We start from the raw sequence: 21,473 nt of genomic DNA on the forward strand, positions 1-21,473 counted from the left end.
CCCATCTGCTTAGTTTACTGCAAAGATACTGAGCATTGTCAGAATTCATTTTCAGACTTGGATTAAAAAAACCAGAATGTCCTTATCAGTTCATTATTCACTTCATTTTCACAGCTGTTTTTTAGCTCTTCTTGCATGTTTTCTAGCTATCGCTACTAGAAAGGCTAAAAATAGAAGTAGCAATATTTTCTCAGAGATGCTCTTATTCACCTTCTATATACCAGTCTTTCTCAACCTTTTGACCCTGGAGGAACCCTTGAAATATCTTTCAGGCCTCAGGGAACCCCTGCACATTCAGGCTCAAATATAGGCCAGAAGTTACAAAATTATATTTGTTTCACGTGTAGGCCTGTCTATATGCATGAACAGTGTTCTTAAACTAAAGAATGAAACTTACCTCTTTAATGTGAAGTAGCCTGAATTTGAAATAATTTTTTAAATAAATCGTGATCTTCCAGGGAACCCCTAGTGACCTCTCACAGAACCCTGGTTGAGAAACCCTGCTATATACTGCTATAGATGATAATCAATCAGATATTCTTATTGCTGTTGTTTTGTCTTCCTTTTCTAAAGTTTTCTGATCAATACTTGAAAAGGAGGCCTTTGGGAACTGTGTCTAAGCTGGTCTGAGCTTTTAAAGGAAATACTATTATTATCTATCTATATCTATAATCTATCACTATTTAAAAAAAATAATGTAGAAAGAGACTCTAGAGACTTAAACTTTGTTGCTGCTTTGGCCTAGGTTGTATGCATTGTGCATGTTTACTCTAAAAGAAGTCCTGGATAATTCACTGGAGCTTATTCAAGTTCTTTCATTTGTCTGGACAGTTCCCAAACTGAGATGCAATGAAAATATATCATAATATATATTTATGGCATGGTAGATATTCCTAAATTGAATAATGCTTGGACACAAATCTATGTAGGAAACACCTTCTCGCAGAGTTGCACTCAGTTTACCAACCCAGTTTCTTTGGAGTGTCTATGAAAAAAGAGAAAGTCTATAGAAATAACTGCTGAGGTATTTATTTCTCCATTGTTGGTTTAAGAGTACACTTCCATGGCTCTTCAGGCACCTTTAATCCTTTGCTTTTTTAAAATCAAAGTGTGCAAAACAGTTTCACCAGAACTAGAATCCTAGATTAGAAGGGCCATTTAGGCCAAGTCAAGCCTCTTGTTTGGTGCAAGAATTCAAATTAAAGCATTCCTGGCAGATTGTTGCCTCAGGAACTCTTTTGTAATTGGCATTTGTCCTCCTATTATTTGAATCCATTACTCCATGTCCTGCACTCTGAAATGATGGAGAACAAGGGATGATCTTCTACTGTGTGTCAGCTTTTCAAGTGTTTGAAGAATGCTATCATATCCCCAACTTAGTCTCCTCAAGGCGAAGCTGTCCCAGTTTCATCAATTTCTCTTCATAGGACTTCACTTGTAGTCCTTTGGCCCTCCTCACTGCTCATTTCTGAACCTGTTCCAATTTGTCTAAATCTTCAAATGGGGTGCCCAGAACTTGACACAATATGTGAGGTAAAGTTTGACCAATGCAGAATAAAATGCTAAAGAACCAAGGAAAAACAAATGCATAAAAACCTGCATACCAACACATTCCAGGACAAATGAGACATAGGAATGATAGTGAAATAGTATTTCAGTGCCAGACCTAAAGACATCAGAGATTTTGAAAGAAAGATATTTTTACAATTTCTGGTTCCATGATAATGTAACATTGGACTTGTGCAATAAGTACATTCAAGATTTGGAGTGGGGAGGTGTCTATAGTTTTAAAAAACATTTTTCTAGAACAAATTGTGCTTTTCTTAGTCCAAATGCTATTTCCAGAAACGTGTTTACTGGGATGGTGGGTCAACAATTTACATGGGAAAGATGTAGCTATCAGATCGCTCTGTTCAAAATGTACGTTGTTTGCATGCTAAATGTCACAGACACATTCCCAGGTTTGTCTTAAAATCTACTCATCTATAAATGATACCGAATATCCTTATTTTGTATGTATACTCTTTATTGCATATTGCTGTTTTTTTTTCTTTAAAAAAATTTACAGTCTTGTAACATAACACATCATTTCCTGCTAGCTAAAAACATCCTTGTATCTAAGAACCACTACATGGTTTGCTACCCCTAAGCTACATAGTATTATTTCAGTTTACAAACTATCACTTTTTTTTCTCTCTCTCTTTTTTTGGCATGATTTTGTTCTAAATTACACACCCAGGAGCAATGCAAAGAGGAAAATTATAACAAAAATAGAGTGGCTACTTCCACCAGCACCAGTCAAAAATGTAATTTGCAACAAATGGCACATGGGATTCACCTGTACATTTATTTAAGAAAACAAACAAGAACAAAAAACCCTCTCATCCAAGCACAAAGAATTGCAAACGCAGCCCCCAAAATAAGGCTAGTTGCAGATCAAGTTTGATTTGGAAGCACAAGAAATGGTTTTCACCAGTGCCCTGCTTCCTTTGGCTTGTAATCTGTGCAGTACAGATTGCTAGAAATCCAGGGAGATCCATCAATCCATCCTGCAAAACAGCAACAAACTTCCCCTTGAACACTTTTTAACATTGCGAACAGCACAACACAAATCAGTCAAGATCAAGCTGTCTGTCTGATACTTGATGCACTGCCAGAGGACTTTTTTTTGGGGGGGGGAGATCCAACAAGTGATGTGCTTCACTAACGAACCCAGATTTATTCTGGATCCAAATGAAAACCTTGTGTTTCCTTTGGCTGGTTCTGAACAGATCAGCAGTGAGTATTACAGTGTTTTCAAGTCCTTGAACTGAAATTGCTCAATCTCTTTAAGGGCTTTCACTTTAATTTGCACTGAATGTCACTTTCTCCTTCTGACTAGTCCCATCTCATTTATAGTAGAATGATTAAACAAGGTGAGGTGATGGAGACCCTCCAAAAACAAATGTGTGGATATATACAGTAATACATGCACACAAGCATCCCTGCTGAAAAAGTGACAGAAGAATTATCCAAATAGTTTTCCAGCTTGCAGCATTATTTCTGGATGGCTCCGCTGGAAAATCAAAGCATTGGCACAGCAGTGTTAATCTGCACAATGCATATCTGCAGGGTGCCCTAGGTCACCAGAGAAGTCCCTGCTGGGACACATGGCAGTCCTACAGGTTGCATTTTGTCTATTCCATGCAAATGGCTTCCGGATGGGAAGGTGAACCTATCCTGGGGGGTGGGGGTGGGGGATGGAAATAAAGGTACTCACTTTTCAGCAAGACTCTTTCTATAGTCATAGAAAGCTGCTGAATGCTTAAATGCCTACTGGACTGCAGGGCAGGTCTTCATGACATGACTGAACGTTGCATGTTACAGCACCTTTCTGCTCTTTTCATATTCAAGTTATGCTGGCTTTGTCTTTATTCACCTTTCATTTTAATGCAATCTTCTGATCCATCTGAGCTCTTTCTCAGCATCAACACCCTAAAATCATATCCAACCCAATTTTTTCCATCTATAAATAAAATATATACATATAAAAGAGAGGCACTTTAGTTTAAGTAACAGTTATAACCATCTTGGTTGCTTTCTATTGGAGCAAAGTGTTGTTTTTGCTCATCTGCTCTCTGCAAGGACTCAGATGATCAGCATTCTCATTCTTACTGTTTGACAAGGTATCTGACGAGCCATCCACATGTACAGTTTATTGAAAAAGGCTGCAGTTAAGAAAAATGACATTTCAAAAATAAAAAAAAAACATGCACGTGCCTACACACACACTCACGCACGCACAAACAGATCTCTCTGACAGCTCTCTGTGGTGTGATCTTCACAGCTTTCAGATTGCAAAAGGATCTGGGAATCCCTGCAACAAGAACTGTATTTTGTACAAACCAGTTTTTATACAAAACCACACATTTGCTTTACAGTTCACATGAGGAAAAGTGCTATTCCAATTCCCCAACCAGTTAGCATCTTTTACTAGTCCCTCCCACCCCCCAAAAGTTTCAAACAGCATTAACTATCTAGTGCAAGGAGGACCAAAAAAAAAAAAATTAAAATAAAATTAAAAAATCCCTGTTCAGTTTCAGGTAACAATATGAGGATGGTAAAAAAGCTACTTAAGAGAAATCCCACAAATAAATAAAAGAGAGAAAAAAAGCAAAAAGTAACAGTCTTCGATATTCTCTATAATTTAAGATTAAGTCATGCTATAAAAATTGGCATTTCAAAAACATTTTTCCAATTTCTTTGTATTACTATTGTTTTTAAATTATTAATTACTCCCTGAGCAATCTGGTGTTTTTTTGTTTTTTTAGATTTTGGACTGACATCTTTATAGGTAGCTCTGCTTAACACTTCTGCAGGAACAAACATGAATAGCAATGTAATTGGAAGGGGGTGGCATTTCCTGCTGCTCTGCTTTATACGTTTTTGGTCCCTAAATCTCTCTCCTCAACTCTGGGCTTTAGCAAAGCCTTTTACCAAAGCTGTTCCCTTTGTGACAAAGAGCAAACTTTGAAATGAGTTCTACATATGCTTGTTCTTCAAACAAAGCCCTCTGTGTGCTGCCAACCAACCCAAGGCTGTAGGAGCTTCAGGAGATGACATTAAACTCGCTGCTTAGTAAGAGCCACGTTTATTTTTATGGCAATAGTCCTCAGCTAAACTGTAAAAAAAGGAGGCACTACATTCACTTGGTCTGTTCCTGGCAATGTGTGACCAAAAGCCCAGCTCTGAAGACTTGAGTGGGCAGGCGTGGAGATTCCAGGTAGTGCCCAATATCTGCAGGTTTACCTCCCCAACCCCCCAAGGCTCTTCTGGAATCACTGTGGATTAGACAACTCTTACAAAATGGAACTGGCCCAGAGTAAATTCTGACCTACATTTACAGAGAATATTGTTTGTCTTGTTGGACAGGGAATCAAAACAAAACAGAATGAACACATAGGCTCTTGGATCCATTTTTTTTTCAAAAAGAGAGAGCACCCCCCTCCCCAATTCCCCACTGGTCTTCAATAAGAAAACAAATCAATTCTATAGGTGCATTATTACAGTAATAAAAAGCTCCCCCAGGAGTCCAAAAATGCTGGGAAAGAATGAAAAAAGAGATTATGGAATAAAGGGAGCCAGCACAAGAATCACAAGGGATGTTCAAGTTTTAAGTAATAACAGAAAGAGAAGATAGACTTTTCCCAGCAATACAGTTCAGGCTGAACAAGAGGAGCTTCTAATGGACTTTTGCCACTGTAGTCCCAGCAATGATGAGTCAGTCAAGGTCGGTCCATCCAAGTCAAGATGCTCTCAGGTGACTTAATGGTCATCCCACATGATTCTCTTCCTGTTTACCCCTCAATCTTGGCATCAAGGACCCCAACAAGCTGAAGTGAACATTACTGTTCAGGCCCCCTCATTTCCCCCTAGGTGTTTTTGCCTCTTATCAGTCTCCCTCTCCAACGTTTGTGCTTTTACAATGGAGAAGCTACTTGTGGAATGCCACTATAATCGATAGAAAAGGGAACATTCGTTCAAGCAGTAGTGATCATGCGTGCTTACAAGTGTGTCCACGCATACACACCCCCTTTTGGTCTCCATCCACCCGAATAGATTTGTATATACAGCACATATACACACATGCTTCCATTAACACCCGCTCACACATACATGCAGGATGGGAGAGGGAGGATGCCACTGTGTGACCACCAAGGCAGAAGGCAAAAAAGACCGGGCTTTACCAGATTATTAGTCAGGTTTTTTTTTCTTTCTAACACACTAAAAAAGTGAAGACGAAAGTTCAAAAGTTGAGTTTTGTGATGGGTCTCTCACGACTCCCGTCTGCCAGCTGATTTGTGATGCGTTTGCGATTGCGCTTCAGTTTAGAAAGGTCTTTGTCAAAGACTTCTCCAGACCTTAAAGCAGAGACGAGGTCATCAAACTCCCCACCTTCTTCACTGTTTTCTTTTGCCTTCCTAGCCTTGCGCTCCCTCTCTCGCTGCTCCTTGAGCTGGAAGAGAAAAGAAAAGGGAGTCTTAATGAGACGTTTCCAGTTTGCAGCTATTGAAAATCCCGAGAACAAGCTGTATGTGGTCACACGTGTGTGAGAGAAACAGCTCAGCTAGTGAAAGGCTGAATGTTCCAATACCGTAATGGGTGGCTCAGTTCTATCTGGAAATAGAAATGTCTGTGCTCCCAGAAAGCCCTTGCTCCAAATCCAGAATGAGTGGCCACTCTGTGTAGCCTTACTGAGAAAAAGCACACAGCGCTCAACACTTCACATGTTGAGCTCTGACACTGAAAACAAGTGCTGGGGAAGAGTGATGATGTTGGGGGGAAGGTACTTGGTTACAGAGTCACAGGCACTAATTAGGAGGCCCACTAGAGGAAGCTAAGCTCAGTGGAAGATCACACATGCACTGCATGCAGAGGGTCCAAAGCTCAGCCCTCACTGCTCCCAATTAAAATGGGCAAAAACAATTTTTTGCTGGAAGCTTTGGGAGATCCTGCTAGTCAGAAAAGATTGGTGCTCCTGATGCTCTGACTCTGCAGGAGGCCGGTTCTCACGTTCATATTGGAAACAAAATATGGTCTAGAGAACAGTCCACCATCAACTATCAATGCTACTCTTGTTGTTTATGTTACAGTTGTTTTCTGTAATCTGATGCTGTCTAGATGCAATGCAATGCATTTTCTGCCAGCAGTTATGAGAGTTGAAGTCCAACACTTTTGGAAGACACCACCTTAGGGAAGCCTATGCAATTGGATGTAGCAGTATCTTTTGTAATACCTGAGCTTCCATGCGTGCCCGTCGCTCTTCTTCTTCCTTTCTCTTCCTCATGTTTTCATTCTCTTGTTTAGCCTCATTTACAGCTTGAAGGAACTGGTCAAAGATTCCAAAGAACTCATCTGGCTGTGTTTTTCCAGAATCCTCTCCAAAATGCTTCACTGCCTTGATAAACTAAAGGAAGAAACTAGTAAGCCTTTTGAAAACTCTCCCAAACTTATCCTCTATGAGTCTAAGAAAACATCAGTTTAAGAACAGGATTGTCGTTCCAAGTTTAACTCTCTTTCAAGGCAATGCATGATAGGAGTTGAGAAATTAATCCATGATGGCAAGCCTGGGATCCACAATCTTTGGGGGCCAATAAATACATGTGGCATTTTGATATCAGGTTGTGAGCAAAGACACTGTCTGCTACTGGGGGTGGTCATAAGTATGGATAATAATGAAACACCAGCTTAGCAGAAGCAAAGTGGTGCAGTTGTTCCCTGCTACTCGATCTAGACTCTGTCCCCCAACACTCAAAAACAACTCTGATCTAACTTTAACATTTTTTTGGTGGTAGGAGGGAATTCATATAAACAAGCATTGAGCTTCCCCCTCATCATTTTTATTTTCTAAGAATATCTATTGGTCTTAGGCAGAATCTAAGGGCATTCTAGAAACAAAGATAATTCTGGATCTAATTATTTAGGAAGAGAAAATTATTTAAGTAAAATTCTCATGGATCGAGTATGGTGTTCTTGCACTTATTTAGACTGGACAGGGCCAAGGACTGTGTCTGAATGCTGCTTCTTTCATTGTACAATCTACACAAGCTCCAGTGGTCTGCAGCTTCCTACGTTTCTATTAAACCTTTTTTGCAGTGGTGCTACTATCACATTCTAGGAGAGAATCCTGCCCTTCAGAAAGTATTGGAGAATCTTGAAAAACTACTCTCTTGACAGTCTGGGGGTTGCACATTCAGAGTAGGATGAGGTTTGGTTGTGGTCCAAGTCACCATCTCCCCTCACTCCAAACTCTGGCATTTTCACTCACTTGAACCCACCATGTCCTCACCAACCCATCCTTTGTCAAAGCCGGGTAATGTGCCTCTTCTGTCATGAACTACCCATATACCATTTTAGAATTGCCAAGAAGCTGCACCTCTGTTTTTGTTTCATGTCCTTTATTATCAAGCTTCCCCCACTTCCTCTTTCATTAACTCAGGAGCAATAAAACCAGGGTTTGATATTGAAGATATAAACCTCAAACACACGGACAGGGAAAGTGATAACTTGTACTTTCAACTTCACTTTGAAGATTCATTCCTATATGCTATTTATTATTGCCACATGCTTCTGTATTGGAACCAAATGTGCTAGAAAAGTTTTGGAAAAGAAATTTACCCTCCCCCACCTGGCTTCTTTTGGAAGTAAACTGCATTTGCCCAAGCAAGAGGTTTTTCAGCCTACAGGAACACACACACACACACACTTGTTTTGCTTGGGGTTTTTTGTGTGTGCAAGTAATACTTTGCCTAACTTCATATATGATGTTTGTGTACGAACTCTCTTAATACTTAGAGCTAAACAAACAATGCGTTATCCCATTCTCAATCAACCTTTATGGCCACTAGCTTAGAAAGCTTTTAAAAAATAACTAGACATCATAATGGAGCGCAACTCTACCAAAGGCTAATTATCATGACTGGTGATTTGAACTTCCATGCTTAGAAAAAGTGTCCCAGTCAATGCCAGATCCTGAACCACTGCAAGAGAAGGTGTGGTTTGTGCAGAAACCATCTGAAACCTTACCTGCTCCTGTAATAACTCTAGATAGAGAGGCACTTCTCTTGAAAGAGCAGATCTGTAAGGTAGGGACTCCGCCATAACCATGGCTACTGCTAAAGGGGCAGTTGGAGGCCAAGAGTAGTGGACTTTTTGCCCAGCTTTACCTGATGTACCAGTTGTGGCCTTTCCTGGAGCATGATCTCCTGCGGTGGTTACTTATGCCCTCCTCAGTTCCTGGATTGACTATTGCAATGTACTTTACACATGGCTGCTTTGAACATAACCAGAACACTGTGAGTACTACACTGGTTACCAATGGACTTGTGAGTACAATTTGAAAAGCAGGTTGTAACCTATAAAACTCTTTATAGCTTGGCAACTAGGTATCTGTAGGTCATTTATTCCAGGTAGAACATACCTGGAATAAATATAATTAATGCTTTGAATCATTTTACTGACGATAAGCTGAGGCTCAGAAAGAGGGTGGGATTTGAAGCTCTGGATGTTCATTGGCTGGCAGCTTCTTCTCTTTCTCTCTCTTACCAACCATATTCCTTAATTTACCCTTCTGCAGTTAGAACTTGATTCTGATGGACAAAATATAGAGAGACTCACTGCAGAATTCTTTACAATAGAATGCATATTCATGCATTAGTAACTACTCAGCCACAGGGACAGTCTAGACAGAGAACCTAATAAATAAGCAGACTCATTTATAGCAAGGATAGGCAAAACTTAAGATGCAAAGGCACAGCTACAGTATGGCCCCTGGGGGCCCTCTAAAATTTTCTGTTATCTAATTTTACAGTTTAATATGAGAGAAAATGATTAAATCCATGATAAGTAGCTAGTTTAACTGCAGTTTCTGAGTTAGCTTTGCCCATCTTTGTCCTGCCCTTTGGCTTGCCACCCAAAGGCCCAAAATGTCCCTTCATCTGAAAGAGTTTGCACAAACCTGGCCTATACCAAAAGGAGCCATGGGGGAGAAAAGCTTTGGGTCAAGGTCTTATCTAATCCCAGACCCAAGGTGTGGCTTCAGGCCATTCATACCTTCTCAGCCTCAGTTAAACTGATCATACAAAAGAGAGATACATTGAATCATGGTCAAAATTCAAGGCACAGCATCAAAGAAACACAAAGGTCTGGATTAGCAGAGATCTATAATAAAATTGTGCAATATTTGGATCTGAAGCAGATGAGAGGCTGCTTTGGATCTGTTGTGGGTTTCATTTCTTCATCTGTAAGCTGTAGCCTGTATCAGATCTGAATGCTGTATACTTCTAAGCTGTAATAATTACAGGCAGACCTCAGAGATATTGCAGGTTCCATTCCAGACCATCACAATAAAGCAAATATTGCAATAAAGTGTGTTACACGATTTTTTTTGTTTCCCAGTGCATATAAAAGCTATGCTTACACTATACTATAGTCTGTTAAGTGGGCAATAGCATTATGCCTAAAAAAACAATGTACATATCTTAACTAAAAATACTTTATTGCTAAAAAGTGCTGCTCATCATCTGAGCCTTTTGCTGATAGAAAAATGGCACCAATGGATTTGCTCGATGCAGGGTTGCCACAAACCTTCAATTTGTAAAAAAAAATGCAATATCTGTGAAGCTCAATAAAGCAAGGCACAATAAAGGGAGGCGCAATAAAATGAGGTATGCCTGCATTTCAATTTCTTACCAGTTCTTTGGCTTCTGCCAGAAGATCTTCTACATCTGAGAAGCTGAAGCTGGCCAAAGTGATGAATTGGCTAACAACAGAAACAAACTTGTCTTCTGGACTGGAGGGGTGGGATTTTTGGTATTCCAGTTCCTTTGGAGAAACAATTTCATGTTAGTCTGGACAGAGGCAGTCATAATTCCAGACAGTGACTGAAATTTAGAAACCCACAAACAGCTCATGTCCAAGGACCCCCGTGTACACTCCAAGATGATTATTTCTGATGATGTAATGGGATAAGTGCATAAATACTGCACTCATGTGGGAAACAGGCTGTTCAGATAGGTTAGCCAAGCAAAGAAATTATCCCTCTTCCCAGTAGCTTTCAGTTGAACAAATTCTGGTTGACATTAACTATGGATAATATTGGCACAATACCCTGATGATTCAGGATAAGTGTTAGGTAACTGGATGCCAGGAGTTATGGAGAGAGAACTCTCCAGTTCTGCTTCAGCCCTTCATTTTTATTAAACACATTTCATCTTCCATATTTCTGTTAAATGAAAAGCAACAGAGCCGGAAATGCCAATTAAAAAGAAAAGGAGGGAAAACATGCACAACATGAATCCTTTAATTCTTTCCAACTCCTTAATAAGAGCCACCTTGGGTCACGAGACTGAGAGACAGGAGGAGGGAGGGGGACCTAGAATGGATTGGTCAGCATCATTCTGAGCCTCTGCCCACAGAAGCAGTTTTTTCTCAGCAGCCCCAGGCCGGATCAGGCTCATTTTGAATAGATCCTCCTTTTGCAGGTTTCTCCTCCAACACCAGATTTGGTCCTGCTCAGTTCAGTTTCTGGGTAATTATCACACCGATGGACACCCAGCCAGATGGACAAAGCCCTGATCCTCTTAATGTAATTTCTTTCCAACATTCCATTGGGTTGAAAAGAATAAAGGGGGAAAAAACCCTTGAAAATTACAATTCCTCCACAGCATTATATAGCCAGTTTAAATTATAGCACAAAGGTCAGCTGTCAGATTGACGCTATAAAAATAAACCTGGATAATAAAAAGCTCTGAGAAATCCCAAAATCATGTAATGATAGGACCCTTCCAAAGGAGGATAATCCATAGAACTGATGCCACTATGAAGAAGCTTCTGGCGGATGGGCATTGATAGAAGCTGGCAAAGCCTAGAAAGTAGTGCAGTTATACTGGTAGCGTGTATAGAAGAAGATCCAAAATATTCTGAGAATAAATGGCAGCTTTTTCTGCCTTGGAGCTCCTAATTTACCCATGTGTTAGGGCCTTTGTACAGCTGGATATGCATTCTGCCATAAACACAAGCATGTATGTATCACCCATGCCTATTCAAGTACAGGGATAGGAGCTTTAAAGCTCCTTGTCCCATGATCGGGATCTCTTTCCAAGTGGGGACAGGAGTTTTGTTTGCATCTGAATTGCAGCGGTTGTGTATAAGGAATGTAATAGCATCCCCTTCCTGAAACCCTGAAGAAGATTCTTGTACCATAATTAAATTCAGGGATATGACCTACAATCTGCTGCACTGGAATATAATCTATTGTAACTCTGCCCTCCTATCAGTAGATAAGTAGACTTCAAATAAATGCAAATGCTTTCTTTATTGCTTACTTGCCACCCTATAGTTTTTTGGCCAATCTAAACTCTTATCAGGAAACACAGTCAAAGCCTGAAGTGTCCATCCGTTGAGCCAACTGGAGGATCAAAGGTCCATTTAAGGTAATCTTCATGGTATGTTAATGATCATCATCACTCTGTGAATTTCTGTTTTTCCTTGTGAAATTTTGGCTTTATGGTATTTCATCCATGAGTCCATCATTCAGTGGTGTGCTAATAAAGGTGTAACAACTGGCTTTGCCAGCTCCATTGGCAACTAACAGCACAGTGCAACAGTGGCAAACAGCTGACTGGCATGCTAGGTGTTGTGGCTCAGCTCTACTCTCAACTGGCTCATAACTCATAATTCCTGAAAATTTAACAATTGGTTCTCACAAGCTGGTACATGCTGGCTACAGCACACCACCGCCATCATTCTAAAGGCAGTGTCCTATGAGTTTTTCTAACAAAACCATTCAAATGTTTTTTAAAGAAATGCTCCCCCTTTTAAAACTTCTTATGGTTCAATCCTTGAAGACAAATCCTGCTCCTACTCACGTACCGTATTTTATGGAAATTTGCCCTTCTATAGCAGCCGCCCCCCCACCCCCCAATATGTTAGGCATGGCCCATGACCATCAAAGGATTACCCATCTCTGCTCTACATCTTCATGTGTGCTTTATGTATGACTGATCCCATGCAATTGAAAGTTCAGGTATCCTGATGCAGCTAGACCTCCAAATACCCCTTGCTATTTCCCTAGCCCTCCTCCCCAACCTATCAGGGGAACATAACTCCCTGCAACATTTTTTTTTTTGCTGTTACTGATAAGGATCATTTGCTCAACTGTACTAGTGCAGGGTTAAGATGACATATTAACTCATCCCAATTTTTGCAAACATTTATGGTAACATAAAACTGATACACTTTCAGAGGAACCTTGGCCCACTGATCTCAACTTGATTCCCTTTGGGCCAATTTTCTGAGCCAATTCATCTAATCTACCATATACACACCACCCCTTTTCAAAATATCCCAATATTGCTGTGTTGGGTAGGCATACACTCAGGGATGTATATATGTGTGAAGGACACACTCTAACAAAGGTTTGTAATTGGCTTGCTGATTAAAGTTGATTAAAAGCAGCTGTAGACCTGACTGCCACATGGGCTTCCAAAAATCTAAAAACTACCTCCGGACTATCCGGACTATCGAAGCCAAACTTTTTTTTTTTTAAAGACACACATGATGAAAGAAAGAAGGAAAGCTACTGAGGTCATTAACAGAGCTATAAAACTGTAATAAGAAATAACAAAATTGCAGGACAGGAAAGAGAAAGAAACCATTCTCTTAGAAAAGAGATAAAAACTGCTTTGCCTGTTTCCCCCCTTCCTCTCCAAAAATGAATGCTAACGCATGCCCAGACACCCCTCCACACAGCCTGTCTTGAAATCACAGTAGGGAACTATTAAGTGGATAAGCAACACTTACGGTCTCCACAGCTCTGAGCCCACTCCTCAAGTTGCCAACTTCCTTCTCCAGTTCAGTCATACTGCCAGAAATAAAGGAAAGATATTAAATTTTCAAGCTGCTCCTAGCAAAATTTCAAAGTGAAGCCATTTGTACTTCCCTGACTGGAGAAAAAAAAGACTCTTATTTTCAGGTTAGCATCTTATCTGTAGCAATTTAGTACTGGCACATGATGAAGAAGACAGCCTTGAGGTTCAAACTGGCATTATTCATTCACCCATGTAAAATACAAACTCCCTTTCTGAAAGCAAAGCGATGAACTTGGAAAGGTTGGGACAATTCCTCCTCTGCACTTTTATATATTCTAAAACCAGTCCCAGCAGCCTTTCTATGAATTGACCCAATTCTAATGACTAATTTAACAACTATATACATTACAACATTCCTCAGGATAGCGAGAAGAAATACATCCATGTACACATATCTAAGAATTATGACCCGAATTAGATTTTTAGGAAGACATTTAAAGATACATGTGCACAAGCTGTAGAAAATGCTAATTTAACATTCACGTATATACGAACATTCTGTTCAGTGATAAGGCACACACTTCTGCCATACAGTAATTACATTTCCCCTAATTTGCTTAATACATTACATTTATATGGCCACTCAACTCAGACAACATCGTGGCATACAAGAAATCATCAGACAAAAAGAAAACAACATATACCATTACAACTAACAAAGAAAATAAAATGGCAATCAGAACGAAAATATACTGTAACTCTTCAGTTGGGAATTCCACTCATCCTGACTCAAGTGTCTGCAGAAAGAGCCAGGTCTGAATTGCTTTTCTGACGTTCTGCAGAGTCAGGGTCAACTGTAAATTGGGGGAGATCATTTCAAAGGTCAGGGGCTGCCAACAAGAGGCATGCCTCCTGGGTCCCACAAGATGGCATTGTTTCGAGGAGGGGACTCAAGATATGCCCTCCCTATTGGAGTGTGTGGGAAGGGAAGATGCCCTTGGAAGCAGGTGGTCCTGCAAATTACCTGATCCTATGCCATGCAGAGCTTTATAGGTGATAACCAGGACCTTTGAGCCAGTGCAGCTCAAGAGTAGATGTGCCATATGGGTATAATGAGGAACACTCATATCTACCCCAGTGCTAATTATGGACCAACTGAAGCTTCTGGATGCTTTTCAAGGACAGTCTCTCATATAGCATGTTGCAGTAATCCAACTGGGAATTGACTAAGGCATGAATGATTGTGAGCAGCCTCCCCTCCCCCAATCCAGCAACACGTGCAACTGGTGCACAAGATATTGTTCAAAGAACCTATGGCCACAGCTGCCACCTGCTTCTCAAGCAGGAGTTGGGAGTCCAAAAGGACCCCCAAATTACATGCTGAATGGCCCCAAAGTTCCAGGTCCCCACAGCCATTTGGGCTTGGTTGGGTCGAGCTGAAGCCTGTTCTTCCCCATCCAGACCCCCAGAGCCTTCAGTCATTGGGACAGAACCTTGACAGCTTCACTTGGACAGCTGGAGGCAGAGATCTACAACTGGGTACCATCAACATTTTGGTAACACTGCACTCTATGCTGATAGATGACCTCCCCCAGTGGCTTTATGTAGACGTTAAAGAGAGGGAAGAGCTCTGAAGCATCCTGCAAAGCAGGGGTCTACGAATAGACCCCATCCCTACCAACACTGACTGGAACCAGCCCCAGAGGAAGGAGGAGAACCACTGCAGAACAGTGCCTCCCACTCACAACTCCCTAAGCCAGTCCTGAAGAATACCATAGTCAATGGTATCACATGCTGCTGAGAGGTCAAGGAGGGCCAGGATGGATGCACTATTTGTTCTTTTCTATCTTTCCTTCTCTGTTTCTTACAGATTGTCAAGATGTAAGCATCTTCTGGCATAAAAATATTTGGGGGTCTCTTCTACTGTAAGTGCAAGCACATCAATTATATTATATTACAAGTATTGCAATAAATGCATCCTCTCATATGTCATTGTTACATCTGACATTACAGTATCTGAAAAATAACTGTTCTTGCTTCTGTTGATTTAAATTGTTGCTTACTGTTCTTTCATCTGAGAACATTTTTTGTCATACATAAGTTCATACAAAGAAAAAAGTAGTAACACCAGTTTCCTAAATATACACTTACTTTACTTTGGCAGCCTCAGGGACATCTTTTAATTCTTCATGTAGACTGAATACTTTGGGATATTTTTTGTCTATGATTGTGATGAGATAGTGCAACAAGGTAATGTTCCTGTGATAAAGACAGGCAACAATTAATAATAATGTGACCATGCAACACTACTTTTCAACAAAGAGAAAATAAGTGAAGTTTAATTCACCCCTAATAGAAAATAGCTATACCTCTCCAGGCCAGAAGTCCATCTAGTCCAATACTGTGTCACACAATAATCAACCAGGTCCATTTTGGAAATTCACAGATATAGACAGGACTACAAAATACTTGTTTCCCAACAGCTAGTATCTGAGGTATGCTATTTGTGATTCATGTGGTAGTACATAGTTGTTAAGAACAGTAGCTATTGATAGCTCTGTCCTCCATGAATTTGTCTAGTTCTCTTTTAAAACTAACAACATTGGTGGCCAGTGCTACATTCAGTGGCAACAGACTCCACAGTCTACATCAAATTCTACAGATGTACAAAACTTGGGTTCAAGCATCAAGCTGAACTGTTTCACAGAAGTGTTTCTGCTTCAGTTCTTTCTGGTTCTTTCTAGGCATAAAGCTCCCTTCCTCACACAATTCTTTGCCCCTCATGAAACCTAAGTCTTCACTGTTTTCCTGAAGGCCAGCAGGGTCAAGGCCATCCACTCCTCCAGATGCAGGTTCCACAATGCAGGTATCTTATACAACCCTTTTGAAGTGCAGAGGCTCAACATGCCGGTCAAAGGCCACATGGTTTCTTTCCTGGGTCCAGGAGGCTGCATTGCTAGTGACCTTGGTCTCAAGCTGGTGCTGATAAATACTTGGTCCATTTACAATAAAAACTTGGTGATCCATGACTTATTGATGAATGATGAATAGATTTGTCATGCATTACTGAGATCTGGCTTAGCGAGGGCAGTAATATCCTGAAGATTTCTTGAAGATTTGTCTCCCTGGCTTCAGATTATGCATCAGCTTCAGCACCAAAGAAAGGGAGAAGTGGTGGTGATGATCTTTAGCGGTAACTTACCTGTCGCTAGGGCCACTGCTTTGAAGCTGAAAGGGTGCGAATGACTGTGCATTAGGTTGGGCTGCTGGGACAAGCTGGGGATCCTGCTTGTGTATTCTTCTCCCTGTTGCTAGGCAGGATTCATTTCTGAGCTCCTGGACTTTGTCACAGGGCTGGTGTTGGAATTCCCAGTTAGTGCTGGGGGATTTCAACTTCCATTCCCATAGGTGGGGCCTGGTAAGGATCACATTCAAACTAAACTGTATTGCAATCATTGACTGGAAACTGAAAGAACCAGGATTTCATGACCTCTGGGGCAGCAATGGGCCTGTCCCAAGTAATTTTACACCTTGTTTTTCTTTTAGAGCTGTTGCTAAATAATTTAGAAATGGAGGACATTGCTATGAGTTTTTTGCCATAGTCAGATCATTTCCTGGTCTAGAAGAGATGTGTCACCATCATGGACCACTGAAGGGTGGGAAGACCTATTTGTCATCCAGGTGCCATATGGAGCTGGATGACTTCCAAGGAGTGCTTATGGATTTTCCCAATGATCTGACAAGCAGTTTCATTGGGTGTCTGGTTGAATATTGGGATCAGAAAATTACCAGAGCACTTGACAGTGGCTCTCCCTCTGTCGGGAGATTGTGAAATGCTTCCTGGTTTACCAAGTAGCTCTGGGAGATGAAGCAACAGAATTGACGCTTGGAATACCAGTGGAGGAAGAGTACACTGAACTTGACTGAACATGGGTAAGAGCTCGTATTCAAGCCTACACTGTGGCAATAAGGTTGATGAAGTACCTCCATGTTTCCACCCATATTGCATTAGGGGTTGCCATCCAGCTGTCCTGGTTAAGCTTATTTAACCCCTATTGGGGAAGGTGGAGCAGGAAGATCTACTGTCTGGTCATTGTAATATCTGTATAACTTGATTTCTCATGGCCAAGAGTTGCAGTGGTGATGGGGGCAATTGTACTGTTATAGCCGGATCCAGGAGGTTGTTAGTGCCTCTTTGGGGGAGGGATTATTCTGGCTGCTTTGAAGGAGGCCCTGTGCTCCCCCTGCTGAGAAGGATTTTTTTTCGTATCCAGCTTTATTGGATAATAATAATCTTCTCTCCAATCTTTTCCTTTTTGGGGAAGGTTCTTGACAAGGTGGAGTGGTTCCAGCTCCAAAGTGCTCTAGAAGAAGCAGATTATCTGGATTCTTTTTAGACAGAGCTGAGATCTATGCATGGAACTGAAACAGAATTGGTCACTCTGGTGGATGAACTAAGGACCTGGACAATTGTTGGTCCTAACTAATCTTCTAATCGCATTTGACACTACTGACCATGATATTCTCCTGGACCAATTGTGGATGATGGGGATCAGAGGCACTGTTCTACAGTAGTTCCACTTCAAAGTAGTAGCAGTAGTAGTGAAGGAAAAGAGATTGGGCCCTTGGGTGATCCTTGTGGGGTTCCCAGAGGGATCAGTCTCATGTCTTTACTACTTACCATCTAATATGATGTCACTGGGAGAAATGATCCACTGGTTTGGGGTGAGGTATTATCACTATACTGAAAGTACCATTCCATACCTTACCACGCTAGACAGAGCTGGAAATGTGGAAGATTTGACCAGATGCTTGGAAGCTATGATGGTCTGGATCAGTTGAAACAAGTCAAGCTTCTACCCTAACAAGATGGAGTTGCTGTTTGCCCAGAGACTATCTTGTTCTGTCTGTTGTGATTGTTATGCTGGACCACATGGCAATCTCCCTGAAAGATGAGGTCTGCAACCAAGTGTCCTCCTGGATTCACAGCAAAGGCAAGAGGAGACTGTGGCCAGGGACCTTCATCCAGCTTTGGTTGGTGCATCAGTTGTGGTCCTACATGGAGCAGGTGGACATCGCAATGGTAACCTATGCTCCCATTACCACTAGGATAGGCTACCCTAAAATGTTTTACATGGGTCTCTCTTTGAAGATCTGGAGACTAAAATTGGTGCAGAATGCAAGGAGCCTGCATGATGGTGGTTGAGAGTAGTTATAGTCATATAACACATGTATTGCAGGAACTACATTGGCTTCCAACAGGCCCAGATACAACACAATTAAAAATATTTTTAACTTTTCAAGCCCTAAATGGCTTCACTCCTAGGTATGTGCAGGACTAATTCCTCTAGGTAGAACTGACCCATTCAGTTTGTCTTGGTTGGGGATATTAAGGATTCCTGACCAACAATAGATGAGAGTTGCAGGGGCTCAGAAATAGTGTGTTTCTGTGTCAGCCCCCATTCACAGAATCACATCACTCTTGAAGTCTGACTGGTATCCTGCATCCTGAAATCAGCCAGTTTTGGTAGCCTTCTGAGAAGCTGCCAGGATGGAGTTGTTCTGCAGAGCTTCCAAGATTTGATGTTGCTCAGTGAGGGCTGGTACTATCATGTATTTGTTTTTCTAAACTTTACTATGTTAAGTTTTTATTATTGTAAAACACCAGGAGTCATATGATAGTGGGTAGGTCAGTAGATGGGTGCATCAGTGGGTGGATGGATGGATGGAGAGCTAGATGGATAGAGTGGCCTTTGGCCCAACAACAATTGGGCAAGAATGGCATAAACAGCATGCTTGTACGGAATGCGAGGGGGATCTTATTATTTCTCCTGCTCCCCAGAAGGAACCTAGTCTCCTAGCCCCAGTCCTTCTCCCCTAGAAAACAAACACATGCTTGAAGCTGCTTACTTGTCAATGCTGGATTTGGTATCTGCAATCTTGTTCAGGCTAGAAATTTTAAAGCCATAAGCATTCCCTCTCTGGCCCTTGTTCATGTAGTTGCCAAAAGCCAAAACCACTTCCAGCAGCTGCTTCAGGCTTTTGCTCTGGAATACTTGGATAGAAGCAGTTCGAATGGCTAGAAAGGGCAAGGAGCAGAAGATCTGGTCAGGCAACGTGATCCTGACTAGACGGCATTAATGTGTGTTTACTGGAATGATTTACAAAGCAACTAAGTCAACACAAACAGAAAGGAGGTTACCACAAGAAATGATCACAGAGTTGGCAAGAAAGGGAGAAAATAAAAATTCCAAGAAAAAAGATGGAAATTACAACAGCAACTCCTTATAAAACAACCAGGTTAGAGAAGTAGGTGAAAAGAGCTAGCATGTTTGCTAATAAACATGACCATTAAAAAAATCCAGTTTGACTAGTCTGTGTGATAATCTTGACACATGTGGTCCTAGATCCTGGAACAATTCATAGAAGACCTCAAGTGTTAGGAATTCTCATCACCAATGGCATTAATCCTTTAATAATTCATCAAAATTAAGACAAAACATTTATGATTTAAGGTCACAATCTGTTCTCCCCACCAGTGTGATATTACATTTCCCTCCCTTGTCACACAACTGTTTTGTTCAAAATCTAAAATAAAATTTAAAAGACTTTTCTTATTTCAAATATTTATTTCAGGTATAATGGGGAGGATCCTTGCACTGTGATTCAGTGCAAAAGAAGGTAGCTTTTTTGAGTATTTTCTTTTTAAGTTGTGTCAAACTTTGATACACACATAACCACTTCCTTAAGCCCATACCTACCATCAACTTTTGGTTTAACTTCAGCAACTCTCTCAGCAAACTTCTTCTTAAAATACAAGGACTGCAGCCTTTGCTGGTAATGATTTATCCTGCAAGAAAAAGGAGTAAAACAGTAAAAGAGCTACTATATTTCTCAGGGTTAGTAAAAGTTGGAAGAAAAATAACATGTCTCATATTAATCTGCACAGTTGCCTTCTGGAAAGTCAGAGCAATCATCTGCAGAGATTATTATCAAATACTTATTCAGTGACTTTCAAGCTCCAGAAAATCCAGACATTCCTCAAAAGTTCTATACCAGCTTTCTCCAACCTGATGTCTTCCAGTTCAACTCACAGTTCCTAAAATAACAGGGTCAAAGCTTGGAATGCAACCTGAAGTCATCAGATTAGAGAAGGTGGTCCCGTGCTCCATATTTCCACTGCATACAGCAATAGCTAAGGTGGCTTACAAATTAGCATGATTCAATAAGAAAACACCATTAAAATTAAATTAAACAACATTAAACAACAGCAGAACATGCTTTAGCTTTTAAGCTTTTTGGAAAAAAAACCCTGCTATCTTCCCAAGCTTCCTGTGGCCCTTTTCTCAAGTATTTCTTACAGCTGAGACATGCTTCTCCATATCATTCAATCGTTCAGTATCAGCAGTATGAGAAGCCCAGGATGTAATTTTGTACTTCAGATTCTTCTTCAACACTTATAAGGTAGTCCTCAACTTATGAACATTCGTTTAGCGGCCATTTGTTATGTGAATAACAAATTTATTCATTGAAGTTATGGTGGTGCTGTAAAAAGTGACTTATGACTGGTCCTCGCACTTACAATTGTCGCAGTGTCCCTGCAGTCACGTGATCAAAATTCAGGCACTTAGCAACCGGCATGTATTTACAATGGTGGCAGCATCCCGGGGTCACATGATCGCCATTTGCAACCTTCCCAGCTGGCTTCCGACAAGCAAAGTCAATGGGGGAAGCTGGATTCACTTAACAACCATGTGATTTGCTTAACGACTGTGGCAAAAAGGTCACAAAATTGGGTGTGACTCTCTTAATGACCACCTCACTTAGTGACAGATGTTTCAGTCCCAATTGTGGTTGTAAATCGAGGACTACTTGTAGTCTTCGCTGGGCAGAGTATGTAGCTTGGGAAATAGCCCTCCTTTCTACACATTCCCATAGTTATTAAGTCCTTGTTTTTGGTGCAGACAGCAACAGAGTTAGAAGGGAAGCAGCTGGTAAAAATCACCTGCTCATTTCAAAGAGAAATCTGTCAGCCTTGGCCATCCGATCCAACTCATGCTTGTGTTCTTCCAGAAGATCAGTGTCAGCTTTTTCAGGAACAAATTTTAAAAGCTAAAAAGAAAA

At 40.9% G+C, this 21,473-nt stretch overlaps 1 protein-coding gene across 1 annotated transcript in view; it reads right to left on the reverse strand.

Annotated features, from left to right (window-relative positions):
• Positions 1 to 2,009: 2,009 nt before the first annotated feature.
• The window catches only part of DAAM1 (dishevelled associated activator of morphogenesis 1), a 164,297-nt gene continuing 144,833 nt past the window's right edge, over positions 2,010 to 21,473 (reverse strand). Inside the window, exons 19-26 of the mRNA XM_063290469.1 lie at positions 21,355 to 21,461; positions 20,111 to 20,199; positions 19,260 to 19,428; positions 15,501 to 15,608; positions 13,342 to 13,402; positions 10,231 to 10,362; positions 6,776 to 6,946; positions 2,010 to 5,995 (exon numbers count right to left, since the gene is read on the reverse strand). Of these exons, the coding sequence (XP_063146539.1) occupies positions 5,786 to 5,995; positions 6,776 to 6,946; positions 10,231 to 10,362; positions 13,342 to 13,402; positions 15,501 to 15,608; positions 19,260 to 19,428; positions 20,111 to 20,199; positions 21,355 to 21,461 (1,047 nt within the window). The 3' untranslated portion in view covers positions 2,010 to 5,785. The remainder of the gene's footprint in view (positions 5,996 to 6,775; positions 6,947 to 10,230; positions 10,363 to 13,341; positions 13,403 to 15,500; positions 15,609 to 19,259; positions 19,429 to 20,110; positions 20,200 to 21,354; positions 21,462 to 21,473) is intronic.

This window comes from Candoia aspera, chromosome 1, assembly GCF_035149785.1.
Source record: "Candoia aspera isolate rCanAsp1 chromosome 1, rCanAsp1.hap2, whole genome shotgun sequence".
NCBI lineage: Eukaryota > Metazoa > Chordata > Lepidosauria > Squamata > Boidae > Candoia > Candoia aspera.